The 18,675-nt window shown below is 35.8% G+C and overlaps 2 protein-coding genes across 4 annotated transcripts in view; both read left to right on the forward strand.

Moving 5' to 3' along the window:
* The window catches only part of LOC144955884 (uncharacterized), a 66,556-nt gene that overhangs the window by 38,806 nt on the left and 9,075 nt on the right, over positions 1 to 18,675 (forward strand). For all 3 annotated transcript variants that reach the window (XM_078886138.1, XM_078886140.1, XM_078886139.1), the window contains 2 exons: positions 15,908 to 16,152; positions 17,915 to 18,000. In XM_078886138.1, the coding sequence (XP_078742264.1) occupies positions 15,908 to 16,152; positions 17,915 to 18,000 (331 nt within the window). The remainder of the gene's footprint in view (positions 1 to 15,907; positions 16,153 to 17,914; positions 18,001 to 18,675) is intronic.
* Positions 1,565 to 7,895, forward strand: LOC144955953 (uncharacterized). The gene is made up of 5 exons (XM_078886215.1): positions 1,565 to 1,586; positions 1,845 to 2,030; positions 5,199 to 5,285; positions 6,445 to 6,506; positions 7,323 to 7,895. Exons 1-5 carry the CDS (start codon positions 1,565 to 1,567, stop codon positions 7,746 to 7,748), a joined length of 783 nt encoding a protein of 260 aa, XP_078742341.1. The 3' UTR covers positions 7,749 to 7,895.

Genomic DNA, 18,675 nt, shown 5'->3' on the forward strand with positions numbered 1-18,675 from the left:
AGGAGATGGATGGACTGAAATCTAAAAAAGCAGCATTAGAAACAGACATTAAAGCCAAGGAGATGGATGGACTGAAATCTAAAAAAGCAGCATTAGAAACAGACATTAAAGCCACGGAGATGGATGGACTGAAATCTAAAAAAGCATCATTAGAAACAGACATTAAAGCCAAGGAGATGGATGGACTGAAATCTAAAAAGCATCATTAGAAACAGACATTAAAGCCAAGGAGATGGATGGACTGAAATCTAAAAAAGCATCATTAGAAACAGACATTAAAGCCAAGGAGATGGATGGACTGAAATCTAAAAAAGCAGCATAAGAAACAGACATTAAAGCCAAGGAGATGGATGGACTGAAATCTAAAAAAGCATCATTAGAAACAGACATTAAAGCCAAGGAGATGGATGGACTGAAATCTAAAAAAGCATCATTAGAAACAGACATTAAAGCCAAGGAGATGGATGGACTGAAATCTAAAAAAGCAGCATTAGAAACAGACATTAAAGCCAAGGAGATGGATGGACTGAAATCTAAAAAAGCAGCATTAGAAACAGACATTAAAGCCAAGGAGATGGATGGACTGAAATCTAAAAAAGCAGCATTAGAAACAGACATTAAAGCCAAGGAGATGGATGGACTGAAATCTAAAAAAGCAGCATTAGAAACAGACATTAAAGCCACGGAGATGGATGGACTGAAATCTAAAAAAGCATCATTAGAATCAGACATTAAAGCCAAGGAGATGGATGGACTGAAATCTAAAAAAGCAGCATTAGAAACAGACATTAAAGCCAAGGAGATGGATGGACTGAAATCTAAAAAAGCATCATTAGAAACAGACATTAAAGCCAAGGAGATGGATGGCCTGAAATCTAAAAAAGCAGCATTAGAAACAGACATTAAAGCCAAGGAGATGGATGGACTGAAATCTAAAAAAGCAGCATTAGAAACAGACATTAAAACCAAGGAGATGGATGGACTGAAATCTAAAAAAGCATCATTAGAAACAGACATTAAAACCAAGGAGATGGATGGACTGAAATCTAAAAAAGCATCATTCGAAACAGACATTAAAGCCAAGGAGATGGATGGACTGAAATCTAAAAAAGCAGCATTAGAAACAGACATTAAAGCCAAGGAGATGGATGGACTGAAATCTAAAAAAGCAGCATTAGAAACAGACATTAAAGCCAAGGAGATGGATGGACTGAAATCTAAAAAAGCATCATTAGAAACAGACATTAAAGCCAAGGAGATGGATGGACTGAAATCTAAAAAAGCATCATTAGAAACAGACATTAAAGCCAAGGAGATGGATGGACTGAAATCTAAAAAAGCAGCATTAGAAACAGACATTAAAGCCAAGGAGATGGATGGACTGAAATCTAAAAAAGCAGCATTAGAAACAGACATTAAAACCCTTTTAGCCAGTGCTGATTTGTATGTCAAGCAGGCTGAAGAACAAAGGACAATATATCTTATTACACAATCAAACAGTCTTAGAAAAATAGTGAGAGAAAAGGAGGCAGAGAAGGAAAAGGTGGAGAATTAACTTGACGAAATGCTGTTTGAAATGAAGCAGTGTTAACACTGTAAATGTGATGTAAATAGTCTATAATAGTCTGTATAAAGGATTTTGTTTTTCAACTGACATTTTTGTATATAATACTGTGCTGATTTCTATTTTTGGATTCTGGACAATGGACAATGGATTACAATACTATGTGGACAATTCACTGAGACTTTCTTTTAATCTTAAATGGATTTACCAATTTCGACATTACTGCTCCTAGAGAGTTAAACAGAAATTCAACATAAACAACATCTTGTATTTGTAATAGGGTTTCCCACAGATACCGCTATATCCCTCATCGAACACACCACTGGTAGTGGTAACTGGTCACACACCACTGGTAGTGGTAACTGGTCACACATCACTGGTAGTGGTAACTGGTCACACACCACTGGTAGTGGTAACTGGTCACACACCACTGGTAGTGGTAACTGGTCACACACCACTGGTAGTGGTAACTGGTCACACACCACTGGTAGTGGTAACTGGTCACACACCACTGGTAGTGGTAACTGGTCACACACCACTGGTAGTGGTAACTGGTCACACACCACTGGTAGTGGTAACTGGTCACACACCACTGGTAGTGGTAACTGGTCACACACCACTGGTAGTGGTAACTGGTCACACACCACTGGTAGTGGTAACTGGTCTAGATTTGATGAGCGTGCTTGGAAATACTACCTTAAAATTTTCCCCAGAGCCTGGAAAAAAAAATAAGGGAAAAATATTTTCCTGAATCACTTCTAGGCCTGATCAAAACAATGGTCAAATTAGGAAATTTTAAACTTTCACAAATCTATCAAGGTTTGTTCTAGAGTCTTTAAAATGCTTTTATATGATGACAAATTGAATAAATAAACGCTTGACAAAAGATCAACGGTGAAAATACAAATTGAAAGAATACTGGGGTAGTAAGAGCTTTCGAAATATCTCCCCTTTACTTAACTTATAGAAAAACAAACACCCTAGCACCTTTACTAAGACATGACTAACCCTAATAGAAAATCTATCAAGGTTTGTCCTAGAGTTTTTTAAATGCTTTTATATGATGACAAATTGAATAAATAAACGCTTGACAAAAGATCAACGGTGAAAATACAAATTGAAAGAATACTGGGGATGTAGGAGCTTTCAGAATGTCTCCCCTTTACTTTACTTTTGTGAGGTCAAATGAAAATCTGAAGCAGACGCGATAACTATCAAGTACTCCATCTGTCTACTTTTGGTTTGTTCGGGCTTGAAGCTAGACAGATACAATTGACAGTTTGCTGATAACGTTTAACTAAATGCTTCCCAGGGCAATAATTATCACATTGATGGCATAAAAACAGCCGTAATATTAGTTGATGTTGTTAATCAGTGAAACTTGTTTAAAATTTCTGTAAATATGAATACCTTAATGTGATCAAGTGAATAATATCATTATGAATGCCACGATTTGCTGAAAAAAGCCAATCTGACAGTTTCTAGCAAATTAAAAAAAAAACCCTCTCGCTCAGGAATTCCTGTAGCCCTACTTGATGTTTATACTGGACAGATAGAGTTGAGGGTGTGGCCATAAGTTAAACCTGGATATTATCCACCCGAAACCATCACATTGAAAGCATCAAAGGGGCAATAATAATACTTGATGTCATAAATCGATGAAAACTGTTGAAAAGTTAGTGTAGATCTGAAATTCTTAAAGTAATTAAGTGAATACATTATTTCGAATGCAACGATTTGCGTAAAAACACCAAACTGACAACTTTTTACAGTGTCAAAATTAGTTGTTTTTGAGAGTGTTAGTGTCGTTGGTAAAATTTGTATGATATCTGTTTTACTCAACGAACTTTCAAATTGACTTTAAATTATAAAAGGAAATCAAGTTATCTGTTTATCTATCTGTAAAAAATATATTTCTAATTTTAAAATCTTTCATAGAGTTGTGTATAATTTTTTTTATTGACTCAAATGGCATAAGGCTATGTTATATATATATATATATATATATATATATATATATATATATATATATATATATATATATATATATATATATATATATATATATATATATATATATATATATATATATATATATATATGTATTAATACCGGATAGGGAGACTTTTGGTACCCCTATTAGTTCATTTTACAGTACTTTACCAATAGGGAGACCAAAATCCGGTCCCCCTATTGATTTGACCTCTAGCACATTCACTTTTCTATTTTTAGTTTAAGGTTGTCAACCCAACCGTCAAGGATATATAATTGTAAATCATAGTATTGAAGTTATTTGTTAAACACCACAGTAAGAAGAGTTATGCCTAAATTTTCACGTTGGTCAATAAGGTGACCGCCTGAAAAAAGTACAATAGGGGTACCAGTGTTTTCATCGATATATTTCAATAGTGAGGCAATATATCTTCCGAAATTTTCTCTAAAATTCTAGAGCATTATATGGATTTTTATAGTAATGAAAACCTAATATAAAATTGTGTGAAAGTTGATGAACTGAGGAATGAACAAGATATACGAATTATAATCTATTTTTAGAAACAGATTTATCGAATCTTGGTCCGGATTCTTATCTTGGTGACAAGAGACAAGCAAACATAGTAACTCTTTTTTTCGTGAAACGTATGTTTAGTCAATTTCGCGCATAAAGAGGCACTCGGCACTCACTCACTCTGCAAGTCGGTAGTAGGTGGTTATCAGTTATCAGCTCGGCCTTTAGTTCTTAGTCAAACGCTTCATCAAACCCATTATTGAGTAGCATGTTGATGCCTGATGCCAGTTGAAGCCATCTCGACGTCGTGAAATGGAGCATCTTCTGTCATAGCAGTAGAATCGTCAGATGCCGCATTTAAATCCTCCATTCCAGGCGTTGCTGTTGCCATATCGATCTTCGAAATGATTTGGTCTAGACGTCAAGTTGACTCGTTCTATGTCTGAAGAGATTTTAAAGTGCAATACCTAACATTATAACTTGATCTACAAAAGAGTCTTTTTAAATGAACCGCTGTGTTTCTATATTTTTCAAGAACCAAGGATATCTGATAACCACTGACTACTGACTTACAAAGAGAGTGGCCGACGGACGTCCTCTCTATAGCCGCAAGTATTTTTTCGTCACTTGCTGAGTTCCAAACTAGACGTCTATGGCATCGTGGGGTAAATTGATGCTGGAGGCATCATTGAAGAGACACCGAGATAATTATAATGGTAAGTTATTGGCCATTCTTATTACATCACAGTTGATTTAAGATTTTCAATAGGGTAGACATCACACACCGATTGATGATTGTCACTTGTCAGTCAGTCATTTGGAAGTGGAGTCAGATAATTCGGGAACTTCTGTAGACTGTAGATTCACACTAGTGAGTAAGATCTGTCGTTTACTACTAATACTACTACTACTACCACTACTACTTTTAGTTTTAGCGCTATCCAACTCAACACTTCTCGTGTTTATTTTATTTTGGCAAAACTAGAATGGATTTTTGAAAAGAATATAAAATAATTTAAACTTAAACCTGTCTTTGCATCTTGCTTTATGCATACAGTATGCCATATCACAGCCATCACAAAATCATAGTTTAATGTTGAGAATATGCTATTTCTTTTGTAACTTCAGATCAGAGAGATTTGAGCTTTAAAAATCCTGAAAAATGTCTTGCTGTCAATCCAGACAACCCTTTTGATGTGATCTATGATGTTAATGGTAAGAATGTAATTTGATGAGGAAATGAATAACATTGAGGTACACATAGTTTGCTTTTTTTTTTTTTTTTTTTGAGTCATGATGTGTAATACTATTACAGTCCACTCCGGATAATTGCAACTCATTTAATCGCAACTTTCGGTTAATCACAATATTTCCTAAGCAATGGAAATAATTCTATATAAAAGTCACTGGTTAATTGCAACAAACTTCGGTTTTTTAAAAAGTGGTAAATTCAAGAAATCAAACAGTATATCATGATTAAATTTCATCATGGATGAAATCGTGACAGGTTGAAGAATCGAGAGTGAGCAGGATTTAATGCTACAGTAGTGTGTCACCACTCTGTTAGAGTCGAAAGAGGGCGGGGCTCTGCAGTATGGGTTTGTGACGTCATCGGTGGCCATTAAATAGAAGAGGGGTGGGGCTGGTCATAATCTTGACAACAGGTTATAAATGACAGTTATAAAGAGAGACTGAGCGATATCCTTTGTTTTAGGATTAACAACTGTGCATTGTGACCAATGAGTTTGGTGAGAGCTTATTGTCTCTCATTAAGGCTAATCTCTTTAACTCTGACAAATGTTGAATTGTTGAGAAAAAAGATTGAAACTTCTTCCAATCTGAATAAGATATCGGCTTGCTTCATAGCTGCTTTTGGTTGACAAATCTACACGGGGCTGCCATATGGTTTTTGTTTCAATCAAATTGCTCTATATGTGGTTGACTAAGAATATTATTTACTGGTTTGAGTTGACAATAAATGTGTAAAATGTTGAAATAGTGGACAGGAAACTGAATTTCGGTTAATCCCAACATTTTCGATGATCCCAAGGTATTGCGATTATCCTAAGTGGACTGTACCTGAATCTTGAACGAAAAACTATCATATGGATATGATTATAGACAGATTTGTTTCTGGAATTATATTTCCGTCCTCCCTTGCCAACTCTGACGTTCTTGAAATTTAAAAGAAAATAGCCAGAAGGTTTCGGACTTAATTTTCTTTTTTTTCCAAAGGACAATAGTCATAAGGTAAATAATTTTTAAAAAATCCTTTTACAGCATAAGATGGCATGATTTTTTGTTTAAGAGTTTAGAGAAAAACTTGCACATGATAGTCTTCAGCTTTTTTTTGTTGTTTTTATTTTCTATATAGACTCCAACTCAGAGCCTGAAAGTGATGCAGAACAAAGTTCCATATCACATGATTCATTTGTGGTAAGTATGTACATTAAAATAAAATCATAACATTTGTATAGCGTTTATCCACAGTTGGCACCATGCTCAAAATGCTTCACATCACCATATTTTGTGGTGGACAAAACACATTTGCCACAAAAGATGAGACCTGCAGTCTGTTAGGCGCAATACAATATTTCAGGACAAGGACAACACTGTTTTACACCAGTGAGATCTCCTAGTTTTTTGTTGTTAAAAATTTTTCTTTGCAGTGGACTTCGCCAACAATAACACTATTTTAAACCTTCCTCGTTATATTTTGAAGTGATATTCATTGATGAGCCATTCACATTTGAAGTCGTTTGTTTTTTATTTGACAAAATGTGAAAATGATGCGTTTCCAGGAAAAATTAAAATAGCTTCTGTTGGGATTATACTTTTGATCTCGCATTTTGTCCAAATTCTCTTGCATCGTAATGTTTATCAACTTTTTTTGTTAACTATATTGCAGTTGCAAGGTTAGGAAGTTCATATTGTTGCAATGACAACCGTTTATATGTCCAGAATCGTAGTGATATAAAAAATTGTTTTGTAGTTGTTGGTCCTGGTGTAGGATTTAAAGAGTTGGTTAAAAACGGTTTACTGAAACCCTGGTTGGTGTATCTATATTTATCCAAGCACAGTTGAACATATTAAATACTTAGACAATATGTCTGCCTTTCTCAACTCTTTTTTATTATACTTGCATTATTAACCAGCTAATTGTTTAGTTGGATTATTAAACAATGGCTCTTCATGTTTATTGTCAACATGAATAAATTGATTGATCTGTCATCTTTTCCACAAAATATACAGGGTCCCGATTTTGTTGCTGACTCCGAGTCTGATTCCTCTACGTACTCTGTGAGGTACCCAATGCTGAGTACATCATTGTCTCTGGAACCTAGTGCTCATTCCCCAACTCAGTCAGAGCCTCATCCACAACTATCACAGACTGAACCTCGTTGCCAGTCTGGGACCCAGGTTCAACCCGAATGCTATACACTTGCAAACCAACGTGTTACGTGCAATGGTGAGTCATTTTTTTGTCATTCTTCTCCTTTGATATTTGTGGGATCAATTTTAATTTACCCATTCCTTCTAAAAGAAAACTTCCACCCCCTCCATGGTGCTGCATTTGTGTTATTGCATTTTTTTCTGTTTTGGCAGTGCTGCGTCGCAAAATACGCTACCATTTACATAACAAGCACAAATCCAAATTTGATAGGGTGGACATCTTAGAATCTGAAACCCCAATGTGTGAGTGATATCAGTGAAACCAGCCATAAAAATGTTCATGTTTATTTTATTGGGGTTTTTTTTGTCTGTAATAGACTTAAATTGCTTGTATTGTAAGTGTTAAAATGGTTTTTTTGTTACAACCCATCTATATATTAAAACTGTTTCTTTGTATTTCTATGATGCTTAAGGCTTTTTTTCACAGACCAGCTGGAAACTTAACGAGAATCAGAGTAGATAACATTTTTATTAATCTTGCAACCTAAACAGTATATGATGATTGGGAGCATTTAAAGAAAAGCACATTTTCTTTTTAATTTGTCGGTACTAAAATTATACTTTGATAATGTCTGCTGTGCTACAAACCCTTTTGACTTCCAGGTTCAATATTTTTCTTTATTCTAAAATTCTTGGGTGTCCTTTCAATGACAACTGAGATCATTAAAATTCAGCTCACAACATGATGTGTGTAGATTTGATGAAAACATATGTTCGAGTTGAGAAGCAGTGTTCACGAACTTGCTGATCGTTTTTACTAGCATTTATTTTCCTAACTTACCTGTGTCAATTAACAAAGGCAAGACTCAAATATTTTCTATCTGAACAGTGTGTTTGTTATTGAAATATTTCCGGCATATACATGTCATATTTCATTCCCACAAAATATAATCAGGATTAAGTTGTCTGGGCATCAGCATCGTTCAGGCAGTTGGGGGGAAGTCTTTAAGGAATTAATGAAGCCGATGCTCAACCGGTCTGGAGGACGTTTGATTGATGTCGGCTGTTTGTTCTGCCAGCCGGTGATGTTTTCTCACTCCCTCAATGACAAAGAAAGTCATTGTTATATGAACTATAGTCTATTATTACTTTTGTTACTATATTAATTGTTACTTATTGCCGCTACTGTTATTATTATTATTATTATTATTATTATTATTATTATTATTATTATTATTATTATTATTATTATTATTATGATATTGCCTTCATTGCATTCTATTACTATTATTGATATAATTAATTTCTGATTGTTGTAAATAATTTATGTGAATTGAATTTTGTCGATTGGCCAAGGGCCTACAATAAACTTAAATGAAATGTTAGTCTTTGGATAGGACTTGGGTCTATTCTTGATTGCTTTTCCGCCTGGGTCGAGTGAAGCATTTGGAGTAAATTTTGTTGCTCAACGTAAAAAACATGACGCTTACCATTCCGCTGATACTGATCCCTCCAAGGGGTGGTTGGGGAAAAACCTAAAATTCTTTTGACATTCTGTCTGATTTTTCGCTGAAACAACAAAGGACAATCTATGTATTCAGATGAGACTTCAATGTGTTACTATTCCGATTTATGTTCATATTTTGATTATAATGAAGAGGGAACCCTGAACCCAGTGAAGTGGGTGGATTGATCTATTTATTTCTATTTCAAAACAAAAATATGGCGTCTTTTCACTGGATTTGTTATGTGGCAGAGGTCTCCACAAATCTAACATACCTCTTCCAAAGGAATAGATGGTAGAAAAGTATATAACAAGAAGGAATTATGACAGTTACTTGTCCAGGCCTTAAATATTTGGAATGCTATTCCTCTCTATCGCTGTCATGTAGCTGATGTGCATACGATCTGTCTATTGATTTATTTTCATAGTTCATAGCATGATGTGCTTTATTTTCTTCTTTTTTTTTCCAGAGAAATACAAAAAGCCAAGGAGACCCTGTCCATACTGTGGACAGTTGCAAACAAAACTCTCAAGGCATTTGATGAGGAAACACAAAGATGAGACAGAAGTTACAGAGGCCATGAAACAGCCTGTAAAGGAAAGGGATAGAACAATGGAGAATCTCAAGAAAAAGGGCATTTTTTATTCAAACACTAGAAACAATTCAATAGTTATGCGTGAGAGAGCACAAGGGTCACATGAAGTTGTTATGTGTGCTGGCTGTAAGGGGTTTTACTCTGGACGAAGGGTTTATGAACACAAAAAGAAATGTAGTACTGAGCATGCTCTGTGTACTGGGGTTGTAAAATTTTATCCCGTGGCTCCCAATGCAAGTAAAGAAATAAAGGAGAATATTCTTGACAAATTTCGGAATGATGAAGTGGGAAATTTGTGTCGATCAGACAAAGCTATAGTATTGTTAGGAACAAAATTGTGGAGTAAAAGTTCAAAGAAGGAGAGAAAAGTTATAATGAGTGATTTACGCATCTTAGGAAATTTGATTTTAAAAACTAGGAAGAGAACAAATCAACCTTCTTTCTCTGGAGAGGACGTGGTGAAGCGTTGTAACTTTAATGAAATATCGCAAACCATTTCTGAAATGACTTTGAAAGAGGATGGGACATTGAAAGCAGGCTTGAAGCTTTCAATTGGATTTATATTGAAAAAGTTAATTAATTTCTTAAAAGGGGAATATATAATGCAAAACAAAATGGAAGAATCCGCAGAGATAGATTTGTTCAAAGCTGTCCTGGATTATAATTGGGATAGTATTTTTTTTACAGCCAGAGTTCAATGTGAAGCAAAGAGAACAAATTTGAGAAAACCCAAAGAGATGCCATTAGAGAATGATATAAAGAAGCTACGGCAATTTATTACTGAAGAGATGGTCCGTATTTGTGAGGATGATTATCAATTATTTGATTCACATATGTTTGTTAGGCTTCGCAATGTCATCGTAGCTAGGCTTACAATGTTTAATGCGAGGAGAGGCGGAGAACCCGCAAGGATGTTGTTAAAAGACTGGAATGATGCAGATTCAGGTGTATGGGTTGATCCCCAGCTTGTACAACATGTCACTGATCCTCTGGAAAAAGCGTTACTTGAGAAGTATAAGCTGGCCTATCAGTCTGGAAAGGGAAGCAAGATGTTGGTCCCTGTGTTGATACCCAATGACACAATTCAGCCTTTAAGGAAACTTGCACAGGAGCGTAAAGCTGTTGATATTTCAGACAACCCATTTCTTTTTCCAAATACAGGAATATCCAAAGATCATGTAAGTGGTTACATTGCCATCAAATATGTCACTTCCTTAGTAAAGGATTTAGAGAAACCCCAGTTGTTAATAGCTGATAAATTCAGGCACCGAGCTTCGACATTATTTGCCTTACTTGATGTCCCACAACACGAGAGAGATGTCTTCTATCGACATATGGGACACAGTGAATCAATCAATCAAAACATTTATCAGTGTCCACTTGCAATACGAGAAATAACAGAAGTTGGTCATTTTTTGGGTCAAATTGATAACTCAGCATCGGTCACTGGGGAAGGAAATTGTAACATTGAAACAAATGACTTTGTAGTGAATAGAGACTCAAATGCAAATTTTGGAACATCCATAGTAACAGCTGCAAATCAAGAAGAAATATTTGATGGTGAAGCAGGAGTGCCAAATCAGCTTACGTGTTCTTCAAAACAAACTGAACCCAAGAGGAATTCAAGCAAAAATCGGAGATACATGTCATGGTCAGATGAGGATACAGATAGAGTCAAGTCATATTTTAAAAACTTTGTCGAAGATGTTTCAGCACATGGTTCAAGGGGATCATTACCTAGAAAGTCTGAAATTATTCTGTTCTTAAAACACCACAGGGTATTTTCACAAAAAGGAATCCCTGAAGGTACACTAATTAGTTTGGTGAAGACAAAGATTTTTAATGAAAGAAATAAATATAGAAGGGAAAGAGCGTTTCAATCGGTGTAATGACAATCATGAATTTGATTTGTATTACATTCATTGTATTGTATAGTGTTATTGACATATTTTGGGGGTTTACAAAAACGTTTTATCTTTATATAGTACAATCTGTTCATCATTGCAATATCCTTTTTTATATTATATGAACATTCATTTGCTCAGCTTGAGAGACAAATGCTTTGTAGAACCATAGCTGTCAACCGTTCTGTTAAAAACGGATTTGTTCCGTATTTGACTTCCTGAGTCAGTAAGTGCTTATTTTTAGTTCAAAATCCGTATTTTGTAATTTTTGACTAATTTGTGGTAAAAAAGCCATGTGAGCCTAATGAATTATTATTATTGATCCATTATTATTACTATTACTACTACTACTATTGTTGTTATTATTATTATCATTATTATTGGTGTCCAGTGAGAGCATAATCTCCATTTGTGTAGCTCTTTAATTTGAATTATGCCTCTATCATAAATGATTTTCAACAATTAAAAAAGTTCCATTCGTTTATATGACGCCTGTATTTTACTCAAACCTTTCATAATGTATTGGAGATTTGCATAGGATATGGATGTTAGCCTCGATATACTTTGAATATTCTAAGACAGTATTGATACTTTCACTATTTGTTACAAATATTATTTTAATTAAGAATAAAATTAAATCCACCTTTTTGATTGGAAGGTATTCAATAAGAAAATCAATTGCTTATATTGATTAAAGATGACAATGATTATTTCCCTTTATTAATTTATGAAATATATAAATTTAATCCTTTAAAAACATCTTCATCTGATTTTAATTTTTTTTTTTTCAAGCAAGCTTTTGTAACGGTTTAGGTTCAAGAAAAATAAGTATACTCCATTTTTAGGTGTGTTTATCTTGTCAAAGTAAAGAAGTAGGAATTCTCTAATATTTAGAGGTGCATTTTACTATAACTACTATTATAGTATACTACTTACAGACCATTATGTTGCATTAAAGAAAACATATATGCAATCGTCTACTTTTTATCTGAACTCACCTAATTTTTACCCCAAAACGCCCTCTCAAGTGATGTACCAGGTTGGTAGTTATGCATTTCTAACCATCTTAAGTTATTTCATTTATTTTACAATTGTGCTTCTTGTGTATTGGTCCTTATCAAAGTTGAGGCAGTTGAATTCTTTCTTTATATTGTCCGTTCTGAATTTTGATCTCATTGTGGAAAGCTCCCATAGCGGGCAGGGAGGTACACACTGTGTCTTCTATCCCCTTATATCTGTTTTCCAACATGCTTTCAGTCTTTGTCTTGGAATGAGATTACTTGTTTTTTTCCTGGCCCTCGCCGGAGTCCTAGCTGGGAGGGAAGCAGTCAAATGCATATTTATTGTTTTGGGAGATGATATTTTTTTCCTTGTAAATCATCTCTCTGTTATGTATTATTACTATATTTGTTATTTTTTAATGTATAATGTAAGCATTTGAGTGTGTTCCTCTTTGTTGGATTTTGTTCTTGTGTCCGGATAAGACTTATAGGTGATCTCAAACTAAGTACATTGGTGATACGCTCTTGGAATCTACATCTGATCCCTATTTGTTCCCAGTTCCCCTATGTCTTACTTTCTCTTGGATGCTTCAACTGTAATTCTAGAACTTTTTACTATCCAATTTTCTTCCTTTTTACTGGCGCTGATATAACCTAAATGTGTTGCAAGCGCCGTAAAACCCTTAAAAACAAAACAACAATCATTGTGGAAAGTGTCATTTTAACGATTCAAATGTGCTGGTACTAAACCCGATAATTGAGCAACATTTGGACTAGCCTCTGTCATCTCAAACTTGTTAGTGTTAGTAATAGTAATTAAAAAGGCTGACTTTTATATGTTGCGATTCGATGAAGGGGGGGGGGGGGGGGGGGGGGCTTCGGCACACATCGTCCCTCATCCCGGCCAAATGAGCGTTCCTTATTTTATTTTTGAAAAGTTGGCAGCTATGTAGAACTATCTGAAAGAATCAGATATGGCAGAATAAAAAGTCTTTCTACTAACCCTAACTTAATTGGCCAATGTAGCTTTATGTTCAGCATTTTCTAGATACCTAATGTAAAATTTCACTATTCTTTTTATGATAATTTTAAGAGTTGCAATCTTTAGAGGCGACTGTCAAGAAATGACACCTCTGTGCATTTAATTTCATTCTTTCTTTATCCCCTCATCCTTAATCAGAATAATAATAATTAATAATGAAAAAAAATGCAGCAACGACAGCTTAGAACGGCATAAAGTGCTTAAGAATTATTTTTTTTTGCATTAAACTTTATTCAAACGATTTTCAACACTTTTGCTTCACAGTTTATGCTTTTTAACAAATGCAATTAAGCAACTTACCAGCAACAACATATTGGTTTGTTATCATTTGAGGGTTTTATCAGTAAAACTGTTTCTATCCTTTTATGTTGCACTGTACACATAGCAAACTTCATGCTTTTATTTGGTGACCAAAGACATGTGATACAGTGGATGAATGTTTGTGATGGCTTTTGGAACTGAAATAAACCTGCAATATGATTTGTAGACTTCTATCGTTATGTATCATTTTTCGGTCAAATGTAAATGTAATTTTACACGAGCTTGATGTATCATAAAACCCACAATGAGCTCAACGTGCAGCTGGTAGTACATTTATATGGACACGAACAGAACAACGTTGTTACAATTCAGTAACGTACTCCAATTAACACAAGTGAGACTGTAAATGAGACTTTTACAATGACTCTGCATCGCCACAAATATAGATTCGAACCCTGGCAACTCGGGCGTCAGACGAACTGTCTACCACGAAACCAAAGCAAGCATTGTGCAAGTTAAAGTGAATGAGATGTTGATTGAAGCCGTTCATTGTGTCCATCAGATCTGCTGTCCTATCCATCCAACTCCATTCACTGGGTGGGGTTCCCGACTTCCCATAATGGGCAGGGACGTACTCGTTGCGTCTTCTATCCCCCTATGTCTGTTTTCCAACTTGTTTTCTGTCTTTGTCTCGGGATGGGATTACTTGGTTTTGTCCAGGACCTGGCTGGGAGGGAAACAGTCAAATGTATAGTTCGAGTTTTGGGAGATTATATTTTTCCCTTGTAAATCATCTGTCTGTTATGCTCTTTATTGTTTTGTTTACATATTATTTATGCTTTGTAAACATTTGAGTGTATCCCTCTTTGTTGGGACCTGTGCTTGTGTCTGAATGAGACGTTTAGGTGATCTCAAACTAAGTACTTTGATAGTGGGCTCTTGGAATCTACTGTTTCCTATTTGAAACAAATCCCCTTTGCCTTACTTTTTCTTGGGTGCTCTAATTGTAGTTCCAGAACTTTTTACTATCCCATTTTCTTCCTTTTTACTGGCGCTGATATGACCTTAATGTGTTGCAAGCGCCGTAAAACCCTTAAAAACAAAACAAACCAAGTCCATTCAGTGGTATACAACAACAACAAATAAACTCCTCTGCCTGGTCCCTTCTATCTCTGATCTTAACCTGGGTCGTCAGGTTTCTAAAGGGGTCGGGGACTGCAAAAACAATGGCGCACGGAGCAACTGGGAATATTTTTTGCCGTGTTTGAGTCCCAGGTTATTTCCCTGAGCGCCCCTTCTGAGGGATGGACCTTCCCAGGAGTTAGTAAATGCGTTGCTCGGCCACTTCACTCTACGCACACTGGGACTGGGATAAGCTTCGACACTATGGCCATGAAGCTCTTAATCTTAAGGACTTACTTTATTTTAGACAATTTGGTGGTAGCTCACTTGAAAATGCACTCTTAGGTATACACATATATAAACATATACTGGGCTCCCTAAAAGGGTTTTTTAATGTGGTCTCCCTAAAAACATGTTTTTACCAAATGTCTCCTTAAAGCTACAGAAACACTTAGTAAAACATTAGGGGGACCGAGTAATTTTCTATATACCATTGTGATCATCAAGCATCAGAATTGTGTTCATAAATCATTGTAGGGAATCAAACTATACTCATTTGAACAAAGATTGAACAGTTTAATCAATTTGAACAAGACATATGCTTGGTCCTCCAATTGGTGCATTTCACAGTGGTCACCTTAATAGTGGATTGATACTTATATATATATATATATATATATATATATATATATATATATATATATATATATATTATATATATATTTATATATATATATATATATATATATGGATTAAACAGATAGGTAGATAGATCGATAGATGAAAAAGAGAGAGGGACAAACACCGAGAGATAGAGAGATTTATTTTAAAGAGGAAAAAGAGAGAGAGAGAGAGAGAGAGAGAGAGAGAGAGAGAGAGAGAGAGAGAGAGAGAGAGAGAGAGAGAGAGAGAGAGATGTTTGTTATGTCGTTTTTTCTTTGTGTACTGAAAGGAGGGGGAGGGGGGGGGGAGGATCTGTGTTTGTAAATGACCAGGTGTATTTTTGCCCTCCAGAGTGAAACAACTCCAGACCCAGTTGGTTGAGAAAGAGGCAATGGTTAAAGTCTTCCAAAGATCTCCGTACTCCATCTTGCCTCGGTCGTCGTCATTGCATGCCTTGTGTCATCAATCGCCTCTACACTCCCCTAGGCCCTCTCTCATTGCCACCCAGGCTGTGGAAGGAATTGGCTCGTCCTTCATGTCTCCTGTCACTGGTGGAAGTCATAGAGAGTATTCCTCCATCCGCCATTTAAAATCAGGTGAGTAGGAACACACCAATCCCATGTGAGAACACAACAACCCATGTGAGAACACACAAACCCATGTGAGAACACACCAATCCCATGTGAGAACACACCAATCCCATGTGAGAACACACCAATCCCATGTGAGAACACACCAATCCCATGTGAGAACACACCAATCCCATATGAGAACACACCAATCCCATGTGAGAACACACAAACCCATGTGAGAACACACCAATCCCATGTGAGAACACACCAATCCCATGTGAGAACACACCAATCCCATGTGAGAACACACCAATCCCATGTGAGAACACACTAATCCCATATGAGAACACACCAATCGCATACGTGAGAACACACCAATCCCATGTGAGAACACACTAATCCCATATGAGAACACACCAATCCCATGTGAGAACACACCAACCCATGTGAGAACACACCAATCCCATATGAGAACATACCAATCGCATGTGAGAACACACCAATCCCATGTGAGAACACACCAATCCCATGTGAGAACACACCAATCCCATGTGAGAACACACCAATCCCATATGAGAACACACCAATCGCATGTGAGAACACACCAATCCCATATGAGAACACACCAATCCCATATGAGAACACACCAATCCATGTGAGAACACACCAATCCCATATGAGAACACAACAATCCCATATGAGAACACACCAATCCCATATGAGAACACAACAATCCCATATGAGAACACAACAATCCCATGTGAGAACACACCAATCCCATATGAGAACACACCAACCCATGTGAGAACACACCAATCCCATATGAGAACACACCAATCCCATGTGAGAACACACCAATCCCATATGAGAACACAACAATCCCATATGAGAACACACCAATCGCATGTGAGAACACACCAATCCCATATGAGAACACACCAATCCCATGTGAGAACACACCAATCCCAATAAATATTTCTATCCAAACCATTCATGTGTGATAGACTGAGATGTGTTATATTTATATCCAAACCATTCATGTGTGATAGACTGAGATGTGTTATATTTATATCCAAACCATTCATGTGTGATAGACTGAGATGTGTTATATTTATATCCAAACCATTCATGTGTGTAGGACTGAGATGTGTTATATTTATATCCAAACCATTCATGTGTGATAGACTGAGATGTGTTATATTTATATCCAAACCATTCATGTGTGTAGGACTGAGATGTGTTATATTTATATCCAAACCATTCATGTGTGATAGACTGAGATGTGTTATATTTATATCCAAACCATTCATGTGTGTAGGACTGAGATGTGTTATATTTTATATCCAAACCATTCATGTGTGATAGACTGAGATGTGTTATATTTATATCCAAACCATTCATGTGTGATAGACTGAGATGTGTTATATTTATATCCAAACCATTCATGTGTGTAGGACTGAGATGTGTTATATTTATATCCAAACCATTCATGTGTGATAGACTGAGATGTGTTATATTTATATCCAAACCATTCATGTGTGTAGGACTGAGATGTGTTATATTTATATCCAAACCATTCATGTGTGATAGACTGAGATGTGTTATATTTATATCCAAACCATCCATGTGTGTAGGACTGAGATGTGTTATATTTATATCCAAACCATTCATGTGTGATAGACTGAGATGTGTTATATTTATATCCAAACCATTCATGTGTGTAAGACTTAGATGTGTTATATTTATATCCAGACCATTCATGCGTGTTTCTGTTTCCTTCCTCCAGGAAGCACGAGTGCCATTGAGAAATGTCGGAAATTGTCCATGGAAGAAGATTTGTTGTCCAAAGTCCAAAGTCTGGGCAATTGTCAGGTGAGATGACATCATGTCTTCAAAATAAAATAAAAATATATAGCGCAATATCCACTAAATGTGCTTTACAAGGGGACCCAAGCCAACAACAACACTTAATAGAGAAATATGAGAATTCTCACATCTTTCAATTATCCTAAGTGTTTCATTCATATGTTTCGTTTATAAAATGGAAACCCAAAACTTCCACATTATCTGTATCCGTCCACTAAATTGAAGCATACATGTCATTACTTATGGCTATTTTTGACTGGAGCTGCCAGATATCATATATATATATCAGATCAAATAGCTTACATGTCATTACTTATGGCTATTTTTGACTGGAGCTGCCAGATATCCAGATCAAATAGCTTACATTTCATTACTTATGGCTATTTTTGACTGGAGCTGCCAGATATCCAGATCAAATAGCTTACATTTCATTACTTATGGCTATTTTTGACTGGAGCTGCCAGATATCCAGATCAAATAGCTTACATGTCATTACTTATGGCTATTTTTGACTGGAGATGCCAGATATCATATATATATCAGATCAAATAGCTTACATTTCATTACTTATGGCTATTTTTGACTGGAGCTGCCAGATATCCAGATCAAATAGCTTACATTTCATTACTTATGGCTATTTTTGACTGGAGCTGCCAGATATCCAGATCAAATAGCTTACAT

This window comes from Berghia stephanieae, chromosome 10 (genome assembly GCF_034508935.2).
Source record: "Berghia stephanieae isolate SIO BIC M18660-M18661 chromosome 10, UCSD_Bste_1.3, whole genome shotgun sequence".
Classification (NCBI taxonomy): domain Eukaryota; kingdom Metazoa; phylum Mollusca; class Gastropoda; order Nudibranchia; family Aeolidiidae; genus Berghia; species Berghia stephanieae.